The sequence below is a fragment of the Ailuropoda melanoleuca genome, chromosome 4, assembly GCF_002007445.2.
Source record: "Ailuropoda melanoleuca isolate Jingjing chromosome 4, ASM200744v2, whole genome shotgun sequence".
Classification (NCBI taxonomy): domain Eukaryota; kingdom Metazoa; phylum Chordata; class Mammalia; order Carnivora; family Ursidae; genus Ailuropoda; species Ailuropoda melanoleuca.
This window is the reverse complement of record NC_048221.1, coordinates 9,581,282-9,600,856: the sequence shown is the minus strand read 5'-3', so window position 1 is coordinate 9,600,856 and position 19,575 is coordinate 9,581,282. Positions and strand designations below refer to the sequence as shown.

Below are 19,575 nucleotides of genomic sequence, written 5' to 3'. Positions count from 1 at the left end.
AAGCCTTTATACTTGAAAATAAAACGTTCAAGCCTTCGGACAGCTTGAGTGTGTGTGTTGTTGGCACGGAACTGCCTCCCACCTCCCGGTGGGAAAGCGAGGGCTCGGCTCCTGCTAGAAGCAGGGACGGAGCCGGCGTGAGTTCAGACGCGGCTGCCGTCCAAAGCGCCCGGCTACGGTAGCTATAAAACGTAAACGTATATTTCTCTGGGGAGGCTCCGAGTCAGCAGTCACTTGGGGACTGAGGTTCCTTTACACCTCTTGCTCCATGTTCCCCTCCGGCGGGGCTACAGCTGGGTCGGGGGCCAGGGGAGGGAATGCGGAGGAGCCCCGTCCCCGCCGGGCCATCGTCTGGGCATCAGCCCAGGGCACTTCCACTCGCGTTCTGCCGCCGAGAACTCGGTCCAGGGTTGCGCCTGGCTGCAGGGAAGGCGACAGGGACGCCCAGCTACAGTTCTGTCAGCAGCAGCAGGACAGACCTGGGGAGGCAGCTCCGCTCGATTCCATACATTTTCCTTTGCTCCCTCCTCCATCCACATAGTTCCCGTAGGGCCAGGCCCTTCTCGTAGGGGTCCTTCGACCTGTTCTTCCTGGCTGGGTGTCCTCAGGCACGTGACTCAGCCTCTCTGAGCCTCAGTGTCTTCATCTGTCAAGTGGACACCCCTCTCCTGGCCTGGGGTGGGCTCAGGCCAGAACTTGGGACCTGGGGGCGGGCCCAGAAGACCCAGCTCCTCAGGGGTGGGCAGGAAGTGTTTCTCATAGCCAGAGTCCAGCTGGGTGGAGGCCTGGGGGGGCTCCGTAACTGGTAGTGGCTCCATCTCCTCCACTTTCAGGATGGGGAAGTCGCCAGGGGGCTGAGCCTGAGGCACCTCCTGGAAAGAGAAGAGACAGGGATTCTGCCCTCCCCCCCATTCTCCCTAACCTGCCCCCACCCACTCCCCACTGTCCCAGCATTCGCCAAACCCCCAGAGGGCCCAGACAAGCCAGCCTTTTTGCTTGCTCACCTCCATGTGGGGCTGGCCACAACTGCTATTGGCTGGATCCGGAATCTTCTGCCAGACCCAGCGGGGCAGTACCTTGTGCCGAAGGTGGAGGCACCTGGCAAGCAGGTAAGAGGGCAGAGAAGCTAGGTGACCTGCTGCCCCAGCCCAGGAACGTCACGGAGCCCTGAGGCATCCCCTCACTGCTCGCCCCCCACCAAAGCTTAGCAAGTGTCCAGCTGCCCTCCCCACCCGGGCAGAGACCCAACATGTCTGATGGCCTCACCTTCCAGAGGTGGCTAAGCTCACGCCACAGCCCGTCAGGAGCAAGCCCCACAGGAGAAAGACACCTGGCAGAACTTTCCACTTCAGGGTGTTATCTGAGGTGGAAGGGCAGAAGAACATTTGGATGCCAGGGATGGGGGAGGGATCAGGTAAGGGTCATGCATGGGGCCGGGTTTGGGAGAGGGAGGCAGGTAAAGGGGCGGGGCTTATGAGTGGGTAGGGGCCAAGGGTCGGGGAGATCTTGGGGTGGGAGTGGGCTTGTGAATGAAACAGTCATGGGTGATAGGTCAAGGTCAAGGATGGGTGAAAGGGGCACAGACGCACAGTGCCTGATAATCCCGAGTATTCAGCAGGATCAGAATGCCCCTGAGGTGTCATCAGTAACCAGCCCCGAGTCAAAAGGTTGCTCACTCACTGAAACCCCTATCTCCTTGAAATGGAGCAGGCCCCCTCCTATGGCAGTCCCACCCCAAGCCCCCTACCTGGTAGGTGAAGCCGGAGGCTGGGACCAGGTGGCCCCTGTCCTGCGATGGTGGATGCGGTCACCCACAGCTCACAAGGACCCCAGTGAAGGTCGGGCAGGGTGATGTTCCGGGTGCTGCCACTGACTGAAGGACACACCCAGAGAGGTTGGGGAGGCAGTCAAGTCCTACCTCAGGGCCTTTGCATGTGCTTCCTCTCTGTCTGCAACACTCCCCCCAGATAGTGACATGGATCCCGCCTTCGGGTCGTTGCTCACATTTCACCTCCTCGGTGAGGCCTTCCCTGACCATTACAAAATTAGCTCCACAAGGGCCATATTCCCAGCACCTGGATCAGTGGCTGGCACACAGGAAGCACTCAAAAATGATATATATTTGAACAAATAAAGAATGGGCATCGTATCCCCCACCTGCACACTAACACAGTGAACGGAGATTCTCTCTAGACGGGGGGGGGGGGGGGGGGGCGTGCCCCTTCCAGAACTATATTTGTTCACCTGTTTTTACTAAACTGCTCTTTTTTGCTTTTAAGCCCAAAGAGGAAGTAACTTTTTGGTTTGTTGTAAAATTACGGGACACATGAACACCAATCGAGCTCTATTACCATAGAAAGATGTCCAAGCTAAATCAGCAGGTGAAAAAAGAAAGTTGCAAAACATGACAGTCATAAGAGATTGAGAGGCCAAGCTATAGTCTAGAACATGATCCTCTTTTTAAAATAATAATAATCCAGGGGCACCTGGCTGGTTCAGTCGGTCAAGCATCTGACTTTTGATTTCGGCTCAGGTCATGATCTCAGGGTGGTAAGACTGAGCCCTGCATCGGGGTGCACATGGAACCTGCTTAAGATTCTCTCTCCCTCTCTCTCTGCCCCTCCCCCCTCATCTCTTCCTCTCTAAAATAATAATCATAATACATACATATTTAATAATATAGATATGTATAAACATTTTAATCTAAAAAAATTTAAAATGGGGCACCTGGGTAGCTCAGTCAGTTAAGCATCGGACTTCGGCTTAGGTCATGATCTCAGGGTCCTAGGATCAAACCCCAGGGCAGGCTCTGCGATCAGCGGGGATCAGCGGGGAGTCTGCTTCTCTGCCTCTGCCCCTCCCCTCACTCATGTGCACGTTCTCTCTCTCAAATAAATAAAATCTTTAAAAAAGATTTAAAAAATGAAAATTATAATCTGATGATCAATATATACTGTTGTAATGTGCAATCATGGCAAAGTAATTACGTTAAAAAATAGGCTTTATCAGAGACAAATACAAATGATGTAGTTGGAGGTAAAATGACACCAAAGACTCTAGGAAAAAAGTGCAGGGGATAAAAATGAAAGCAGATTGACAAAATAGGTAATTGTTGACACCTGGTGGGCACACCAGGGTTTGTTATACTGGTCTCCCTACTTTTGTATGTGCTTGAATTTTCTATAATACAAAGTTAAAAATCTTCAAAGAACACAACTCCTATCTCTGTGTTAATAGATGCATGGAAAAATCTGGAAGCTGCATTTCAGTGTCAGTGAAATTATGAGAATGCTGATGTTCTTTTTAAAAAAAAAAAAAGATTTATTTATTTATTTGAGAGAGAAAGAGAGAGAGAGCAGTGAGGGCCGGGGGTGGGGAGGAGAATCCCAAGCAGACTCCCTGCCAAGTGGGAAGCCCAACATGGGGCTCGATCCCATGACCGTGAGATCATGACCTGAGCTGAAATCAAGAGTTGGACGCCCAACCGACTGAGCCACCCAGGCACCCTGAGAATGCTGATATTCTTGATGACATATGCCTTTAAAGTGTCAGCTATGATAATAAGCACAGATAACTTTTGTAATTTGAAAAAAAAAAGGGTAATAAAGGTATTTTTATAAAGGAATTTGTGTTCAGAGTAAAAATGTAGTCTATACCCAAAGGTATGAAAAAGAAATAAAAATCATCCATAATCCTGTGACCCTGCTGACATTGTGGGCAATTTCTTTTCACATTTGTGCCTCTGCTTTGCTCAATGCCAGCTTTATTTTATACAAATGGAACCACCTCGTGGAGTTTTGTCATCTTTTTATCTTTTTCACCTAATAAACATGACAGGCATCTTCCATTGTCAATAAATATAGATCAGAGTCTTCATTTTTAATGGTCAAATGATAGTCCATCATATTGATAGCCGCGAGCGTTATTGTCCGCTAGGGAACAAAGGATATCACAGATTTTCCCAGGGGCTGAGAAGGAACCAAAGGGGTCACTCTGGAGACGAGGATGGGGTAGACTGATGGGTGGGTCTTGTGGGGGGCTAGGAGCAGGGGGCAGGGGGCAGTGAAGCTCACCGTTCATGCAGACAGAAGGCCTGGTCCCACTCTGTACACACAAAGTGTAGTGGGTGAGATGGCCCCGGAGTTGGTGCCTTGGGACCTCTCCCCACGCTATGGCAGGGGTCCCTGGGGGTGCATCCTGGAGTCGCCAAAGCACTGGCCCGGCTAGGGGTGCTGGGGAGAAAGTCAGTGGGTCAAGGCCGGCCAGGGTTCCAGGGGCATGCCCCATTCTCCAGCTCCAGCACTTACCCAGTTCCTCTCTGAACCTCCAGACTGAGGGGGCAGGGGCCAAACCCCAAGAAGAGACTGCTGTCACTGTGATTCGGTACGGGACCCCTCCTTCAAAATTCCCTGGTCGGTGGAGGAGCAAAGACAGTGAGAGTTGGCTCCCCCCACCCCTACTCATTTCCTACTCGGTAAGCATCTTCATTCGGGTCTCCTAAAGGACATGCCGAGATAAATATTTGGGTAACAGTAATATTTCTGGGTGATAACCCCACAGAACACCAGCAGGGCAGCTGGGAAGTGAACTAGGGAAAGAAAGGCAGCCAGTAAATGAGAGAGAACAAGTTCCCTGTGTAGGCAACGGAAACGCAATCCCGCTGGCGACCTCTGGGAGGCAGCAGAGAGCAGACGCCCGAGAGCGTGCCCAACCAAGGAGGGGGGGGAAGCTGAGATATTTACCTACCAACCCTTACTAGTAATTGGCGAAGGGCTGCCATCTGAGGCGGCTTAATTCGCCAGCACTTCCAGACTGCTGCTCAGACGGGCAAAATGCTTCAATGACCAGAGAAAGGCTTCAGGCAGGGAAATGCAGGCACTGGAGGCTGGGAGATGCTCAAACACCAGGCTACGGGGGGTACCCTGACACCACCCATCATGGTGGGTGAGACTCCTGAAGTCCCTTCTCAAAACCTACTGTGGCTGCCTGGCCTTCCCCAAACAGAAATTTTCCAGAATCGGGGCTCCTCCTTCCCTAGGAAGGACTCTGTCCTTCCTAAATGCTTCACTCAAAACCTTCTCATGCTCTCCCAAGTCCCTTACACCAGGGATGGGCTCCCCAGTGCCACAGCCCAGCCCAGAACTCATTGCAAGCCCCTAGCCCTGAGTGGCCAGCAGCCCCATGGACAGCTCCATTTGGATGAACATCTCCAACACCACATATCCAAATGGATCCTCAAAATTCTGCCCCAGGACCTCCAATCAGCACCTGCTTCCTTCCCTACCCTCCTCAGTTCCCACCTGGTACAGCCCTCACCCTTCCCCCCAAGAGCAGGCAGAGAGCACCTGTAAGCAACTGACTCAGGGCATATCCTTCCTCTGCTCAGAACTCTCCATGGTTCCTACCTCACACAGAGGAAAAGCCCAAGTCCTTCCTGTAGCCCACCAGGTCTTGAACAGTTTGCTTGTCACCCCCCTTCCCTCAACTCCTCCCACTCTCCCCCTCACTCATTCCACTCCAGCCATGCAGGCCTCCTCGCTATTCTAACATATCAGGCACGTTCCTGTCTCTGGGCCTTTGCACTGTCTATTCCCTCTCGCTTTTCCCTCAGACTTCCTCATAGCTCCCTATCTCACCTCCTTCAGGTCCTGGTTCAAATGCTACTTTTCCAGAAAGGCCTTTTCTAAAAACACTTTCTTTCTAAAACATCAATTCTCCCTCCTCCCCTTTGCCCTGTTTTATATTTTTCCCCAATTACATTACAGATGTACTTGTTTTGTTGTTACTGTTTGTCTCATTGGGCTGCTCACTCCACAAGAAAGTCAGCTCCATGAGGATGGGGATGTTGCTGAGAGAGAGAGTGGTGTGATGGTTCAGGGTCTGGCTTGAGGGGCCTGAGTATGTGGTTCAAATCCTGGTTCTACCATCTATTTGCTGTGTGGCCTCGGGCAAGTTGCTTCACCTCCCTGGGCTTTTTCTTCATCTCTACCTCGAGCATGATAATAACAGAAACTTACTTTCTAAGGAAGTTTGAATAATGCAATGCTGCTGGTAAATGCCAATAGATATCAGCTGCCGTCACTGCATGCCAGTGTCTAGAACATGGCTTGGCACGTAGTGAGTGGTCGATGAACGCTGCTTGCAGGAATTAATGATACTTTAACCACAGCATTCTCTCCTGCAGGGTCCACTTGTCAGTCTGCTCTGCAACAGCTGGGATGGGAACTCAGGTGTCCCAGGGCCTCACCTGGCAATAGGGCACTGAGGTTCTCAGGGGGAAGCCGGATCCAGTTGAGATCCTCCAGGGGATCCCCGTCTCGAGCCCAATCCACCACGTGCTCCTGCAACTCCCCAGGCCCCCGCTGCCAAGTCACCAGCAGCTCCGTGCTCCCGGCAACGTTGCTGACCGCCACGCCGTGGGGGGCGAAATCTGGACCTGGACGAGGGAGACGTCGCAGCTGTCCGCTTGGGAAGTCCCCGCCTCCCTCTCCAGGGCACTGCTGCGAGGAGATTCACAGCCTCTTACCCAAGCAGGCCAGAGAAAGGTTGGTGAGAGGCTCCCAGCTCGTGGCATTGACGGCAGACACCCCGACCCACTCGGCTTGGGTTGGGATGAAGGAGCTGCAGCAGGGAACCGTCTTCTGGACCAGCTCCTGGTCTTCAGCCTGGAACCAGACTCTGTAGCTCATCTGCATGCAGCGCCCCCGGTCCTGAAGGACGAGAGGAAGAAGCGGTTCGTGTCACCCATTTCTCAGGCACACACGTGTATCTCAGGGAGGTCCACCTGACAAACCCGTCAGTGACATATTTCTGTTGGCTCCACTTTACAGATGAAGAAACTAAGTCTCAGGGGGGCTCAGTGGCAGAGGTGATACCAGAATACAGTTCCAGGACCCAAATTAGGGGACAGTGAGTGAGGCACTCCCCTTGGGGGCAAGTGTTAAAGGGGAGGATACCAAAAACCCAGTAATCAAGAAAAATTCTATTTTAATCAATCAAAATGAAGGCCAAACAACCCATGACAAACAAAATTTCATGATTTGAAGAACAGACAGGATCTGACCCTGCACTTGTTAAGAGCCTGCCTTACTCGCCTCACCCTGGTCTGTGCCCCGTGCAATTCTTTGGGATTTCAAAATTCCCACTGTTGTATAGAGGAAAAGCTTTCGTAGATGAATATCCCGTCCAATAACGTTAACTGCTCCTAGTACCAAACTCCTTCTCAGGCACTAAGACAAAATCTTTGACAGTGGGACCTGGTTTTAATATTCACGGAATTTTAGAGGCGCCTGGGTGGCACAGTCGTTAAGCGTCTGCCTTCAGCTCAGGGCGTGATCCCGGTGCTCTGGGATCGAGCCCTGCATCAGGCTCCTCTGCTGGGAGCCTGCTTCTTCCTCTCCCACTCCCCCTGCTTGTGTTCCCTCTCTCACTGGCTGTCTCTCTCTCTGTCAAATAAATAAATAAAATCTTTTTAAAAAATATTCACTGAATTTTAAATATTCAGAATACATGGGGACTTTCTAGGCAGTTTTTATGATCAATTCCCAGCACAATCTGTGCTCTAATTAGAGAATTCTTAAATGTGCCCTGCATCACCTCAACGCTTTGAAGTCCCTGGAAACTGGCTCTACGGCCTGGCATGCGGTTGACTTTGGTAAGTGTCCTAATTGTATGTGGAAGAAAGGCATGTTCTGACATTTCCTATGTGAGTCCATTAGGTTGTTTGCTAATCACATGTTCAAATATTCTAGATCTTGACTTGTTTTCCATCTATTATGAAATCACTAATGGGGTGTATTAAAATCCCCCACAATGGTTGTGGATTCATATATTTCTACTTGTTGTTCTGTCAATTTTTGCTATATGTATTTTAAAGCCATATTATTAGGTACATACAGATTTAGTGTTCATCTCATACTGGTGAACTGCATAATCGCCATATGCAGTTACCTTATTTTCCCCTTATCTTCTACAGAATATTACAATTAGGACACACTTTATTATATATTCTTTAAAACATGAGAAAAATGGTTATCTATATATTTCATTTCAATAGAGTGAAGGGATGTTACAAAGTATGTGTTATGACACAGAGACACTAAGGCTGTGAATTGCTGTTTGAAAGCCAGTGAATCTCAACTCTGCCACTTACCAGTTGTGTGATCTGAAGCAACCTCTCTGTGTCTCATTTTTCTGATCTGTAAAGTCAGTTAATATAAATGAGCATGTAGGCTAGAAACTGGCACATAGTAAGAGCTCAGTGTTATGTGTGGTTAAAATTAATATTAGATTGTGTGGCCTAAGAGGGTATGGGCCCTGTTGTTTTGTTCCTTGCCGTATTTACTGTGAGCCAGGGCCCAGCAATGCCTGGAACATAGGAGCCGCTCAACGGATCTGGATCACTAAGGATGGCTGCATCACCGTCTACCATCTCCTATTGCCGTTTTGATACGAGCATCCAAGCTCTGGCACGCCGCGCTGTAGTTTACGGAGCCGAGCCTAGTCTTGCTTTCAAACCTTTGCACCTGCTGTTTCCCCCTGCTTGGAACAGTTGCACCCACCTTCATGACCCAGCTCAGATGTCCTAGAAGTAGCTGACATTGTGGAAGCTTGCTCTGTGCCCAGCACTACGCTAGGGCCTCTCTGAGCATCCCCTCCTCGGAGCAACCCCAAGAAGGCGGCACTGGAACCCGCTGTCTTGTTTACACTGGTGTTATCTGGGGCTTCTCGACATGTGCAGAAAGAATGGAACTGCTCTCCATAGCTCACCTTCCACAGAAGCAGGGGTTCTTGTCTGCCTGGTGTCCCGCAGAGGTTCCTGGATACCCATACGTCTTTTGGAGCTGTCATGGATGAGGGAAGGGGGTACAAATGAGAGCGGCCTAGTGGTACAGACTGCCAGGAGGTGAGATGAGGTTGTAAGGGCAAGCCTGGAGACCCTCACCAGAGGGCAGCGTCTGGAAGGACAAAACGGGGCTCCACTCGCTCCACAGATTCTTTTCCTTCTCCATTCGGCAGCGGCCATGCACCTCATAGCCAGTGGCCAGCTCCAGGTCCTGGATCTCAACAGGGGACAGGGGCCTGGACCTCACTTCCGGTTCCAGCTGGGGGATAGAGAGGAAAGAGCAATGAAGCTGAGGACTGAGTTGAGAGTACTTGACCTGATATGTCAGCAGGCTCCAGCTATCCTGCTTTGTCCCAGACCATGGGGTTCTCAGGACACAGGGCTTTCGGCTTTGAAATTGGGACAATCCCCGGCAAAAAGAGGAGACGAGTTGGCCACCCTATGGGTCACGTATAGCAGTAGGTAGTAAATTCTATTATTATCCCCATTTTACAGTTAAGGAAAACTGAAGCCCAGAGAGGGAAGGTGACTGGCCCAAGGTCACAAAGCAGCTGAGTGATGGAGTTGAGATTCAGGCCTGGGCCGTCAGATTCCAAAGTCTGCATCTCAGCATTTCTCTGAATTGCATGAATAATTGCAATGACAACTCTCTTCTACATTGCAATGTCTTGCATGAGGTGGCTGAGACAATTGGTTATCCCCAATATCCATTCTCCCCTTCTTCCTTTGGAAATAGAAGCCCTGAGTATCAGTTGGGAATGTGGCTGTCAAGAGTAACAGACTCCATTTCCCAGCCTCCCTTCCAATCAGGTGAGGCCATGTGACTGTGTTCTGGCCAATGAGATATGAGAGGAAATGATACTGGTAACTCCTGGGCTGTAGGAAGTACACGGGCTGGTCCCCCAACTCCTTCTGGGGTCTCCTTGCTCTAGAGTTCTCTTCCATTTTTCTTGCTGTGTGAGCTTGGTAAAGTGCTTAACTTCTCTGAGGTTGGCTTCCCCAGCTATGAAATAGATATCTTAAAAGCATCCACTATAGGGGCGCCCGGCTGGCTCAGTCAGTGGAATATGTGACTCTTGATCTTGGAGTCCTGAGTTTGAGCCCCATGTGTACTTAAAATAGACCAAAAAAAGGGCGCCTGGGTGGCTCAGTCGGTTAAGCGTCTGCCTTCGGTTCAGGTCATGATCCCAGGGTCCTGGGATCGAGTCCCACATCGGGCTCCCTGCTCAGTGGAGAGCCTGCTTCTCCCTCTCCCTCTGCCTCTCCTCCCATCCCCGTTCGTGCTCTCTCACTCTCCCGCTCTATCTCAAATAAATAAATAAAATCTTTAAAAAAACAAAACTAACAAATAAATAAATAAAAGCATCTACTATAAAGGGAGGCTGCGAGGGACTCTTCAAGACAATCCATACAATTAGCTTGGGACCCGGTGCACAGCAGGCACTCAGAAACATCAGCCGCCTTTATTCATTATTTTGGGGTGTTTATTTAAACCAAGCCTTGCTCCTCATCTGTAAAATGGGTGGGTATAAAATGCATCTACTTCGAAGGGTTCTTGTCGGGGTTCAATAGGGAGCCTAGAATAGTGCCTGGCACACAGCAGATGCTCTCTAAATATCTTCTCTTATTCTCATTTTAAGGTTAACGTAAGGACTTCTATTCATTCACAAAAACGTTAGAGGAAGAGTTCACTGAGTTTCTCAAAAATTCCAAGTGGAACTGGGGACTGGGACTGCATGGAATTTTAGATTATTTGGTGGTGGGGGGTGATTTTTTTAGCTGAACAGGATGTATGTACAGGTCTTTTGTGTGAGATGTGGACAGACTATAAGGGCAAGTATGGAACAGGCTCTGGGCTGGGTCTCTGATTTGGGGATGATGCCCTGGGCCCTGCCTGGAATAGGGTGGGGAAAGGGGGCCCCTGACACTCACCGGGGTCCAGGTTGTCTCCTGGCATCTTCGATAGTAGAACTGGCAAACCAGGACCTTATGGGGTGGCCACACAGGTGGGGCCCAGTGGATAGTGGCCTCCAGGGGCTCATCCTCTGAGAAGTCGACATCGGGGTACAGCTGGGGGGCACCTGGCTTCACTGAGGAAGGGGAGGCCAGATGCATTAAGCCAGGGCCTCTGGGACCACCCACCCCACATATAGCACACCCCCGATCCCGCCTGTTACTTCGGGTTTCCAGGTTCACGAAGACTGGGGGCCAGAGAGGCTGGCCTGCCTTGGTACCCCAGACAAGCAGTTCATCAGACATGGTAAGCTGTTCCCGCGGGATGGTCACCCAGCTCTGCCCGGTAGGCACTGGCACAGTCCACGTTCTGTTGGAATGGCTGTGAGGAGAGAGGTGGGGATGGGGGGTGTGGTGTATATTGGTTGGGTCCAGAGCCATAATGGTAACTCCTTGTCTGGGTTCAAATCCCAGCTCTGCTGCTTTAGAGCTGTGTGACCTTGAACAAGTGACTTGACTTCTCTGTGCCTGTGTCCTCATCTACGAAAGGAGGGTGATAGAAGTACCTGCCGAAGGGCCGAAGAGTGAGGGGAATCAATGAGATGATACATCGAATGTGTTTAGAACAGCACTGGGTGCCCAACACATGTCATGGGAGCATTCCTTATTATATTTATTGGCGCCTACTTACATGTACGCACATTTACGCTTATGCAACTAGCCAGTCAGCAAATTTATATATAGTGCCAGGCCCTCTTGTAGCAGCTGGGGACAGGACTATGACCAAGGCAGGCAAGGACCCACTCTCTGGAGCCGCTCTTCCAATGCGGGAGGCAGATGAGACACACCTAAGTGTATAACTGATGACAAGGAACGATCACCAGGGTGAAGAGGACGCGGCGTGATGATGTGGTGAGGGATGACAGTGCTGTTTCAGGGAGACAGCTCTCAGACAAGGAGACTTTTGAACAAAGGCCTGAAGGACATGGGGGCGGAGCCATGCAGTGACTGGGGGAAAGCATTTTAGAAAGAAGCAGCAGCCCCCTCGGCAGGTGCAAAGGCCCTGAGGTACACTCACTGGTGTGTCTGAGGAACAGCAAGGAGGAGGCCCGCATGGCAGGAGTCGAATGACTGTGGGGGGGGGGAATGGGAGGAGGTGAGAGCGGGAGGTGATGAGCAGATTGCGCAGGGCCTGGCGGGCCACAGGAAGGACTTGGGCCTTTACCCTGAGCGAGGTGGGACCCCTGGAGGGCTGGGAACTAAGCAGAGATGTGCCCTGAAGCAGATGTTCACAGGCGCCCCCTGGCTGCTGTGGCAGAGAACAGACTGGGGCCTTGAAGGTGCAAGCCAGGGGCCAGGGGAGGAGGAAGACCCACTGCATGGCCAAGGTTAGCCACGTCGGATGGGGGCTGGACCAGGGCGGGTGCCCAGGAAGTAGACAGTGTCAGATTCTGGATAACGTAGAAGGTGGAGCCAGCAAGCCTTGCTGACAGACCAGATGTGGGTGACAGCCAGCGGTGCTGAGGATATCCTGAAGGATTAGATTTCAGAGGTTCAGGACAAGGCCTTCATAAAACAGCAGCAACAACAAAAACACAGGTGTGGGTGAAGATGTGGAGAGACTGCAGCCCTGGGGCACTGCCGGTGGGAATGGAAAATGTTACAGCTGCCGCAGAAAACAGTCTGGGCAGTTCTTCAAAAAGTTAAAACACAGAACTGCTATATGGGGCGCCTGGGTGGCACAGCGGTTGGGCGTCTGCCTTCGGCTCAGGGCGTGATCCCAGCGTTGTGGGATCGAGCCCCACATCAGGCTCCTCTGCTATGAGCCTGCTTCTTCCTCTCCCTCTCCCCCTGCTTGTGTTCCCTCTCTCGTTGGCTGTCTCTATCTCTGTCAAATAAATAAATAAAATCTTAAAAAAAAAAAAACCAAAAACAAACAAACAAAAAAACCACAGAACTGCTATAGGACCCAGCAACTCCACTCCCAGGCATAGACCCCAAAGCACTGAAAACAGGGACTCGAGAACTTGTCCATGTATGTTCATTACAGCGCCAGTCACAATCGCCATAAGGTGAAAGCAAACCAAATGTCCACCAACAGATGAAGGGAAACACCCAAGGGTGGTAGATTGTACAGTGGAGTATCACTCGGCCATGAAAAGGGTGTTCCGATTCCTGCTCCAACGTGGATGGACCTCAAAAATACGCTAAGTGAAAGAAGTCACACACAAAAGGCCACATTGCTGCTAATTCCATTTATATGAAATGTTCACAACAGGCAAATCCATAGAGACAGAAAGCAGGATGGTGGTTGCCAGGGGCTGGCGGGGGGTGGGGAGAGGACAATGGGGAGTGACTGCTAATGGGGATGGAACTTCCTTTTGGGGTGATGACAATGTTCTGGAACTAGACAGAGGAGGTGGTTGCATAACACTGTGAATGAACCAAATGCCACTGAATTGGTTTGGTTTTGTTTTGTTTTTAAGATTTTATTTATTTATCTGACAGAGAGAGAGGAAGAGAGCACAAGCAGGGGGAGCAACAGGCAGATGGAGAGGGAGAAGCAGGCTCCCCCCAGGACCCCGGGATCCTGACCTGAACTGAAGGCAGACGCTTAACCGACTAAGCCATCCAGGCACCCCGTGAATTGTTCGTTATAAAATGGGTTAGCTTTATGTGATGTGAATTTATCTCATTAAAAAAGGGGGGGACGTCCTCTGATTCCTCCGTCTTATACCAATTAAAACTGGGTCCCTCTGGAAAGGAATGGTGGTGATGGTTGTGCAACTATGTGAATGTATTTAATGCCACTGAACTGTTAAAATGGTTGAGAAAAAAAAGATGGTAAATTTTATGAGTATTTTACCATCGTTAAAAAAAAACCAAAAACTGGGCACCTTAACCAGTCGGTTAAGCGTCTGCCTTTGTCTCAGGTCATGGTCCCAGAGTCCTGGGACTGAGTCCCGCCTTGGGCTCCCTGCTCAGTGCGGAGTGTTTCTCTCTCTCTCTCTCTCCGTGCTCGCTCTTTCTCTCTCTCTCTCTCTCAAATAAATAAATCTTAAAAAAAAAAAAAAAAACCTGCCCACCCCACCGTGGTTCCCACCTTTCAATGCCCCTTTTACTCCTCCCTCACTTAGCCAAATTTGAAATAAATTTGAGTTTGCAGGTGTGATTCATCGTAAAGGAGCCCAGGTCTCCCCCTTGACGACGGGTTCCACGAGGGCCAGGCTTTCTGTCTGCCTCTTTCATTGCTGCATCCCTGGCACCAGACCAAATTATCTTTTTATACGCTCAGAGAAGTTAGGCTACTTGCCTAAGGTCACACAGCAATAAAAAACAGCTTCTAATTATTAAGCAATTTCTCTTTGCCAATGCCTAATTCATCGAATCCTCAGAACTAACGCTGGGACGAAGGTTTCTTTATTATGGCCTTTTGATAGAGGAGGAAAGAGAGGCTCAGGGTGGGAAGGTGACTGGTTTAGGGTCGCACAGAACGTAAATGCTAAAACCTGGAATCGAAGGGCTTGAGAGGAGGAGGGCCGTGGAGCAGAACTATGGGTGTCCTCTCAACCTGAGTATACTGGGACCTGAGTGGCCACCCCTCTAAAGCCTCAGTTTCCCCAAGTCAGCCGGTTGTACTCACTACTTCTGGCTCTGGAGGTGCAGCATGGAGGGGTCTCCCAGGTCCCCCACAGCTTCCCACGAGCAGTTCAGGTCGCCCAAGGGTCCAACTCCATAGCACTGCAGTGGCCCAGGGCTGCCTGGAGAGGGAGGCGGGGGAGGGGGGATGGAGTGTTCCCAGGGAAGCGGCTCAATGCCCCCATCCTGCATATCCCAGAACCTGAACTTGCCCCGACTTCTGTCAATTGTGGAAGGCGATCCGGGGGTCCCTTCCGGGGGTGAGCAGCAGGAAGGGGGCGCTGGACACCCCTCCCCAGGCCCTGGGCATAACTCCTCCCCTCCCTCTGCCAGCCACATCCTGTTACCACCCCTAGCGCCTCCACCCCACCCTTGGGCCTCGGGCTCCCACCTCGCGGCCGACCCCCCACCCCGCGTTCGCCAACCGCTCGCTCCGCCGGGTCCCTGCCCGGGAAGGTGCGGCGGGGCGTCTGCGCCGCTGGCGTTCGTTCCGTAAACTTGCGGTGCACGCGGAGGCTCGGCGCTCTCGTGGCGAGCGCGGCGGCAGAGCGCCCGACACGAGCTCGCTCCACCACTCACCCTGGGACCGAGTCCGGTGGCACAGCAGCACTAGCAGAGGCAGCAGCACCAGCTTCAGCCGCGGCCGGAAGGGGGCGGCCCGGACCCCCCGCATGGCGCCCCCGCGCGCCCCGAGTCCCGCCGGGCCCTGCCCGGCCCAGCGCGGCCGCGCCGCTCGCCTCGCTCTCCGGCCCCAGCGCCGGGCGGCGACGGGAAGCGTCCCTCCCCTCCCAGGCTCCTCCGCACCTTGCGCTCCGGGACCCCGCCCCTTCCCCGCGCGGAAAGTCCCCGGCGGCTCAGGCTGGGGCTGCGCGAGGGGAGGGGGGATGACCTGGGGCTTGTGGCCGGGGCGCTGGGGGCGCCACGGAGCGCCCCTGAAACCGATGCAACCCCCCCCAATGACGCACGCACACATGCTGCGAAGTGCTTTGGAACTTTTATTATTGGGGTTGAAGAAGGTTCTGATCCGTCCTCCCACCGAGCCTTCCACCCCAGGATGTGAAGGGAACCCAGGGCTCCCACTGCCAGTTCGAGGGTCCCCTGCTTTAGAACCCCAGCGGGTGGGGTTGGAAGGGAGGGGCTGGAAAGCAGGGAGAAAGCAGCGGGCAAAGGCTGGAAAGGAGCAGGAACATAATTTGGGCTGGTCAGGAGACAGTGGCCGCAGTTGTGTCAAGAGAGAATCCGTTTGGGCAAAGGTCTGGATGTGGGTAGATCAGTGCGGGTAGAGTAGGGGCACCATTGCAGCAGGGAACAGTATAGGCCAGGAAAAGGCATGAGATGGCCTGGGGAGAGGTCAGGGGTCAGGATCAGAGGTTCCCATTGGGCCAGGTAGGGGCAGTTTGCTCAGGGTCAGGCTGGTCACAGGTCAGGGTCATTTAGGGGCAACTGTGTACAAGAGCACAGTGCCTAACCTGACTTGCTGATGAATGACTGCATGAGAGGCCAGAGATGGGTGCCCCGCTGGCCCCTGGGCCCCTGGCCGCCCCAGTCACTGGTCTAGCACAGGCTGCTGATTTCACTCTTACTGCACCCCCACTTGCAGCAGTTGCTGGAGAGGCCTGCCACGACATCACGGCCACCACGCAGAGTCCCCGGAGTTCCCTGCCAGCCAGGTCGGCCCCCATAAGAAGCCAGGGGGTACTTGGTCATGGCCAACAACTCGCTGGAGGCTACTGCCTCATCCAGCTCACTGTCTGTGTCCGAGTCCGCATCTGGGAAGGGGAAAGATGAAGAGTTAGTGCTTGGGGCTTAGCTTCTGTCACACCCAGAGTCTGGCTGGCCCAGCTACTTCGATGCTTGTGATGCAGCCTCATGGTCAAAAGTTTGATTCCATTCAGGCCCGGGGTCCAGCTTTGATGGGCAAATTATTCAACCTCACTGAGCTTGCTTTTCCTCTCTTGTCATTTGTTTTCTCCTACTCTTTATTTATTGAGAAACTGATGGTTCCAAACATGTGTTTGGGGGACGCCTGGGTAGCTCCATTGGTTAAACATCTGACTCTTATTTTCGGCTCAGGTCATGATCTCAGGGTCATGGGATCGAGCCCCATGTAGGGTTCTGCACTCAGTGAAGTGGGGAGTCTGCTTGAGGATTCTCTCTCTCTCCCTCTCCCTCTGCTCCTTCCCCCCCCCAAGCTATTTCTCTCTCTCAAATCAATAAATAAATCTAAATAAAAATAAAATGGGTCTCTTGGAAAAAAAAAAAAAAAAAGAACATGTGTTTGGGAGCTGAACTAAGCACCAATCCAGCCTCTCAGAGTTATAATCCTGAGCAAATGAATTTACTTCTCTGCCTCTAGGTTTCCTTCTCTGCAAAGTGGGGGTAGTAATAACTTCTACCTTCTAGAGTTTTATATGGAGTAGATGAGATAATTAGTACCGATAGAAACGCTTAGAACAGTGTCCGGCACACAAGAAGCTCTCAAAATAGCCCTGATCATTTCTTGAGCACTTACTATGCGCCAGACACTATTTTAAAGGATTTAGAGGATTAACTCCTTTACTTCTCACAATGATAACCCCATGAGGTGGGTGCAGCTGTTATCATACCCAGTTTCCAGATGAGAACACCGAGGCACGATTTGGTAGACTCACTTGCATAAGGAAACGCAGCTATGTAGTTGTAGGGCTGCTACTTGAACCCAGTGTGTCTGCCAGGCCCATATTCATATCATCATCACCATGAAAACCTTCTTTTTTTTTTGGCCAGGCTCCTGCCCTTCATGAAACTAGGCCCCATGCCCCCTGCTTGAGCCCCAACTGAGTCCCCTGCCCAGTTTAGACAGTATCCTAATCTGTTTTTGACTCAGCCTTTCCACTTAAGCATCCTGGGAGATTCAGGGGTTGTGCCTCCTATTCGCAGATAAAGGGGCTCGGAGAGGGTCACCAACTTGTTAGGAGGGTCACCTGCTAGGTGGCAAAATCTGGCCTTGTGGACCCCACTGCCTTCCTCAGAGGCTGAAAACCACTTCGGTGTCAGTTTCTAAATGGCGTCCCCGTCCCACCTCCCACCCCACCCCCCATCCTAGGAGTTGTGCAAGCAGCAGCCTGGCTTAAGGCTCCAGAAACAGCAGCTAGATCTTCAATGACTAGAGGGTGTGGATGGCTTGCCACCCCGATCCCGGCTCTGCTAACTGGCTCCTTCCACCTCGGCCCCGCTTTGAGGCCTGGGCAAGTTTCCCCAGTTGCATGTAGAAGGACAGGGACTCTTCTGCCCTGTCCTTGGCGCTTTGGACCATCCCATGTCCCATCCACTGTCCACCCCCCCCACACTGCCTCCCCAGCCTCACCTGTAGCTTCAGGAGCCAGGACGTCCGCCCGTCTCCACCGGGAGCCCCCGCAGGTGAAGATGACCGCCCGGATGAATTCCCGGCCACAAAGTTTCACTCCGAAGGGTGACGCCCGGGCCTCAGTCCTCAGCCACAGCTCCCCAGCCAGCACCCACACGGTTAACAGTAGCAGCAGCGGGTGCTTGGCCATGCTGGACAGGAACACCTGGGACTCCAGGGCACAGCAAGGCAACTTCCCTGGGTGTCTGTGTCTCCGCTGTGTCCTGGCCCCCCATTTATACATCCTGGCTCCCCCCACCTGTCATGGAGAAGGCAAGTGACTTACCTTATCTCCTTAAGCAGAGGGGACACAGGCATGCCCCCCCCCACCCCGACCTTTCCCGTTTCCAGGACCAAGTGATAACATTTAACCATGGATGGGGTGACGTGGTCCAGCTCACTGTCATCTTCAACAGAGAGGGGAAAAAGGTCTCAGTTCACCAGAGACCAGGAACCCAGACCCCACCAGAGAGGACTCAGCCAGATACTGCCCCCCATAGGGCTGGACCTCCTCTATGAATAATATCAACAATGATAATGAGCATTTCCATAGTATGGGCTGGGCTGCGAGGCCAGGCATCTTTCTCCGTATTTTATATCAACTTGATGGTTCTCAAATTTGAGCAAGCCTCGGCATCTCCTGGAGGGCTTGTTAAAACCCTATTTTAAAATTTTAAAATAGGGTTTTAACTTCCTGGGCCCTATTTACAGAGCATCTGAGAATCTGCATTTGCAACACATTTCCAGGCCATGCCGAGGCTGCGGTGGTCCAGAAACCACACTTTTTTAAAATTTTTTTTATTTTTAAAGATTTTATTTATTTATTCGACAGAGATAGAGACAGCCAGCGAGAGAGGGAACACAAGCAGGGGGAGTGGGAGAGGAAGAAGCAGGCTCATAGCGGAAGAGCCTGATGTGGGGCTCAATCCCATAACGCTGGGATCACGCCCTGAGCCAAAGGCAGACGCTTAACCACTGTGCCACCCAGGCGCCCCCAGAAACCACACTTTTGAGAGCTACTGGACTATGAGATTAGGACTCAGATCATTCCCATATTACAGATAAGGAAACCAAGGCACAGAGTGGTGACAGAAGGTGCCCAAGTTCAGCTAGGAAGGGGGGTGGAGATGGGGATTCCAACAGAGCTCTCTGCAGAATCCATACCCTCCAAGGGAAAATTTTAAGGATTAAAAAAAACTATTATGGGGACAGAGTTTCAGTTTTGCAAGATGAAAAGAGCTCTGGAGATGGATGGTGACTGTGCTTGATGCCACCGGGCCCTTAAAAATGGTTACAATGGCAGATTTTATGTGTATTTTACCGCGATTAGAAATAATAATTTAAAAATGTTTAATTAATATACATAGAGAAGCTATGATGTTCTGGGAAACGACTACAAATGGGTTCTCCAGAAAAAGAAAAAGAAAAAAAAAAAAAAAAAAAAGCCCTGANCCAAAAAAAAAAAAAAAAAAAAAAAAAAAAAAAAGCCCTGATTTGTAGCAGTTGTTGGTTTCCGGCCAGTTCCGAGCTACCGATGTGATGTCAGCGTGGTCGCCAAAGCTCTGAAGAGTTAACCATCAGTTCTCACAAGCCGGTAGCAGCTGGCTCCAGGACAGAATGTAAAATTTAGAGAATCATAAACAGGACATCCATGATAGCATCACTCAGGTCAGGAAGTAGGACCGTGTCAGCAGCACCGACACCCCCTGCCGCGTATCCTGTCTGCTCGCAATCCCGCTCCCCTACCCCCACC

At 51.7% G+C, this 19,575-nt stretch overlaps 2 protein-coding genes across 2 annotated transcripts in view; both read right to left on the bottom strand.

The window, feature by feature from the left end:
* Positions 1–40: 40 nt before the first annotated feature.
* On the bottom strand, positions 41–15,217 carry IL27RA (interleukin 27 receptor subunit alpha). The gene is made up of 14 exons (XM_011227236.3): positions 15,017–15,217; positions 14,442–14,559; positions 11,023–11,180; positions 10,778–10,935; positions 8,945–9,104; positions 8,770–8,843; positions 6,527–6,710; positions 6,248–6,436; positions 4,308–4,409; positions 4,074–4,232; positions 1,748–1,873; positions 1,267–1,360; positions 1,005–1,098; positions 41–872 (listed from the first exon to the last, which is right to left on the bottom strand). The coding sequence occupies exons 1-14, from the start codon at positions 15,108–15,110 to the stop codon at positions 618–620; spliced, it is 1,965 nt and encodes a 654-aa protein (XP_011225538.2). The 5' UTR covers positions 15,111–15,217; the 3' UTR covers positions 41–617.
* A 264-nt stretch (positions 15,218–15,481) lies between these two features.
* Positions 15,482–19,575, bottom strand: part of RLN3 (relaxin 3) — a 4,663-nt gene continuing 569 nt past the window's right edge. The window contains exons 2-3 of the mRNA XM_034657891.1: positions 17,784–18,081; positions 15,482–16,206 (exon numbers count right to left, since the gene is read on the bottom strand). Coding sequence (XP_034513782.1) covers positions 15,992–16,206; positions 17,784–18,081 — 513 coding nt within the window. The 3' untranslated portion in view covers positions 15,482–15,991. The remainder of the gene's footprint in view (positions 16,207–17,783; positions 18,082–19,575) is intronic.

Bases quoted from the DNA above. Each gene is read 5' to 3' on its own strand.
- IL27RA (XM_011227236.3), bottom strand. From the start codon at position 15,110: ATGCGGGGGGTCCGGGCCGCCCCCTTCCGGCCGCGGCTGAAGCTGGTG. The intron at 6,437-6,526 runs GTAAGAGGCTGT...TCCCTCGTCCAG, and splicing joins CCTTTCTCTGGCCTGCTTGG to GTCCAGATTTCGCCCCCCAC. The intron at 4,233-4,307 runs GTAAGTGCTGGA...CTTTCTCCCCAG, and splicing joins GAGGTTCAGAGAGGAACTGG to CACCCCTAGCCGGGCCAGTG.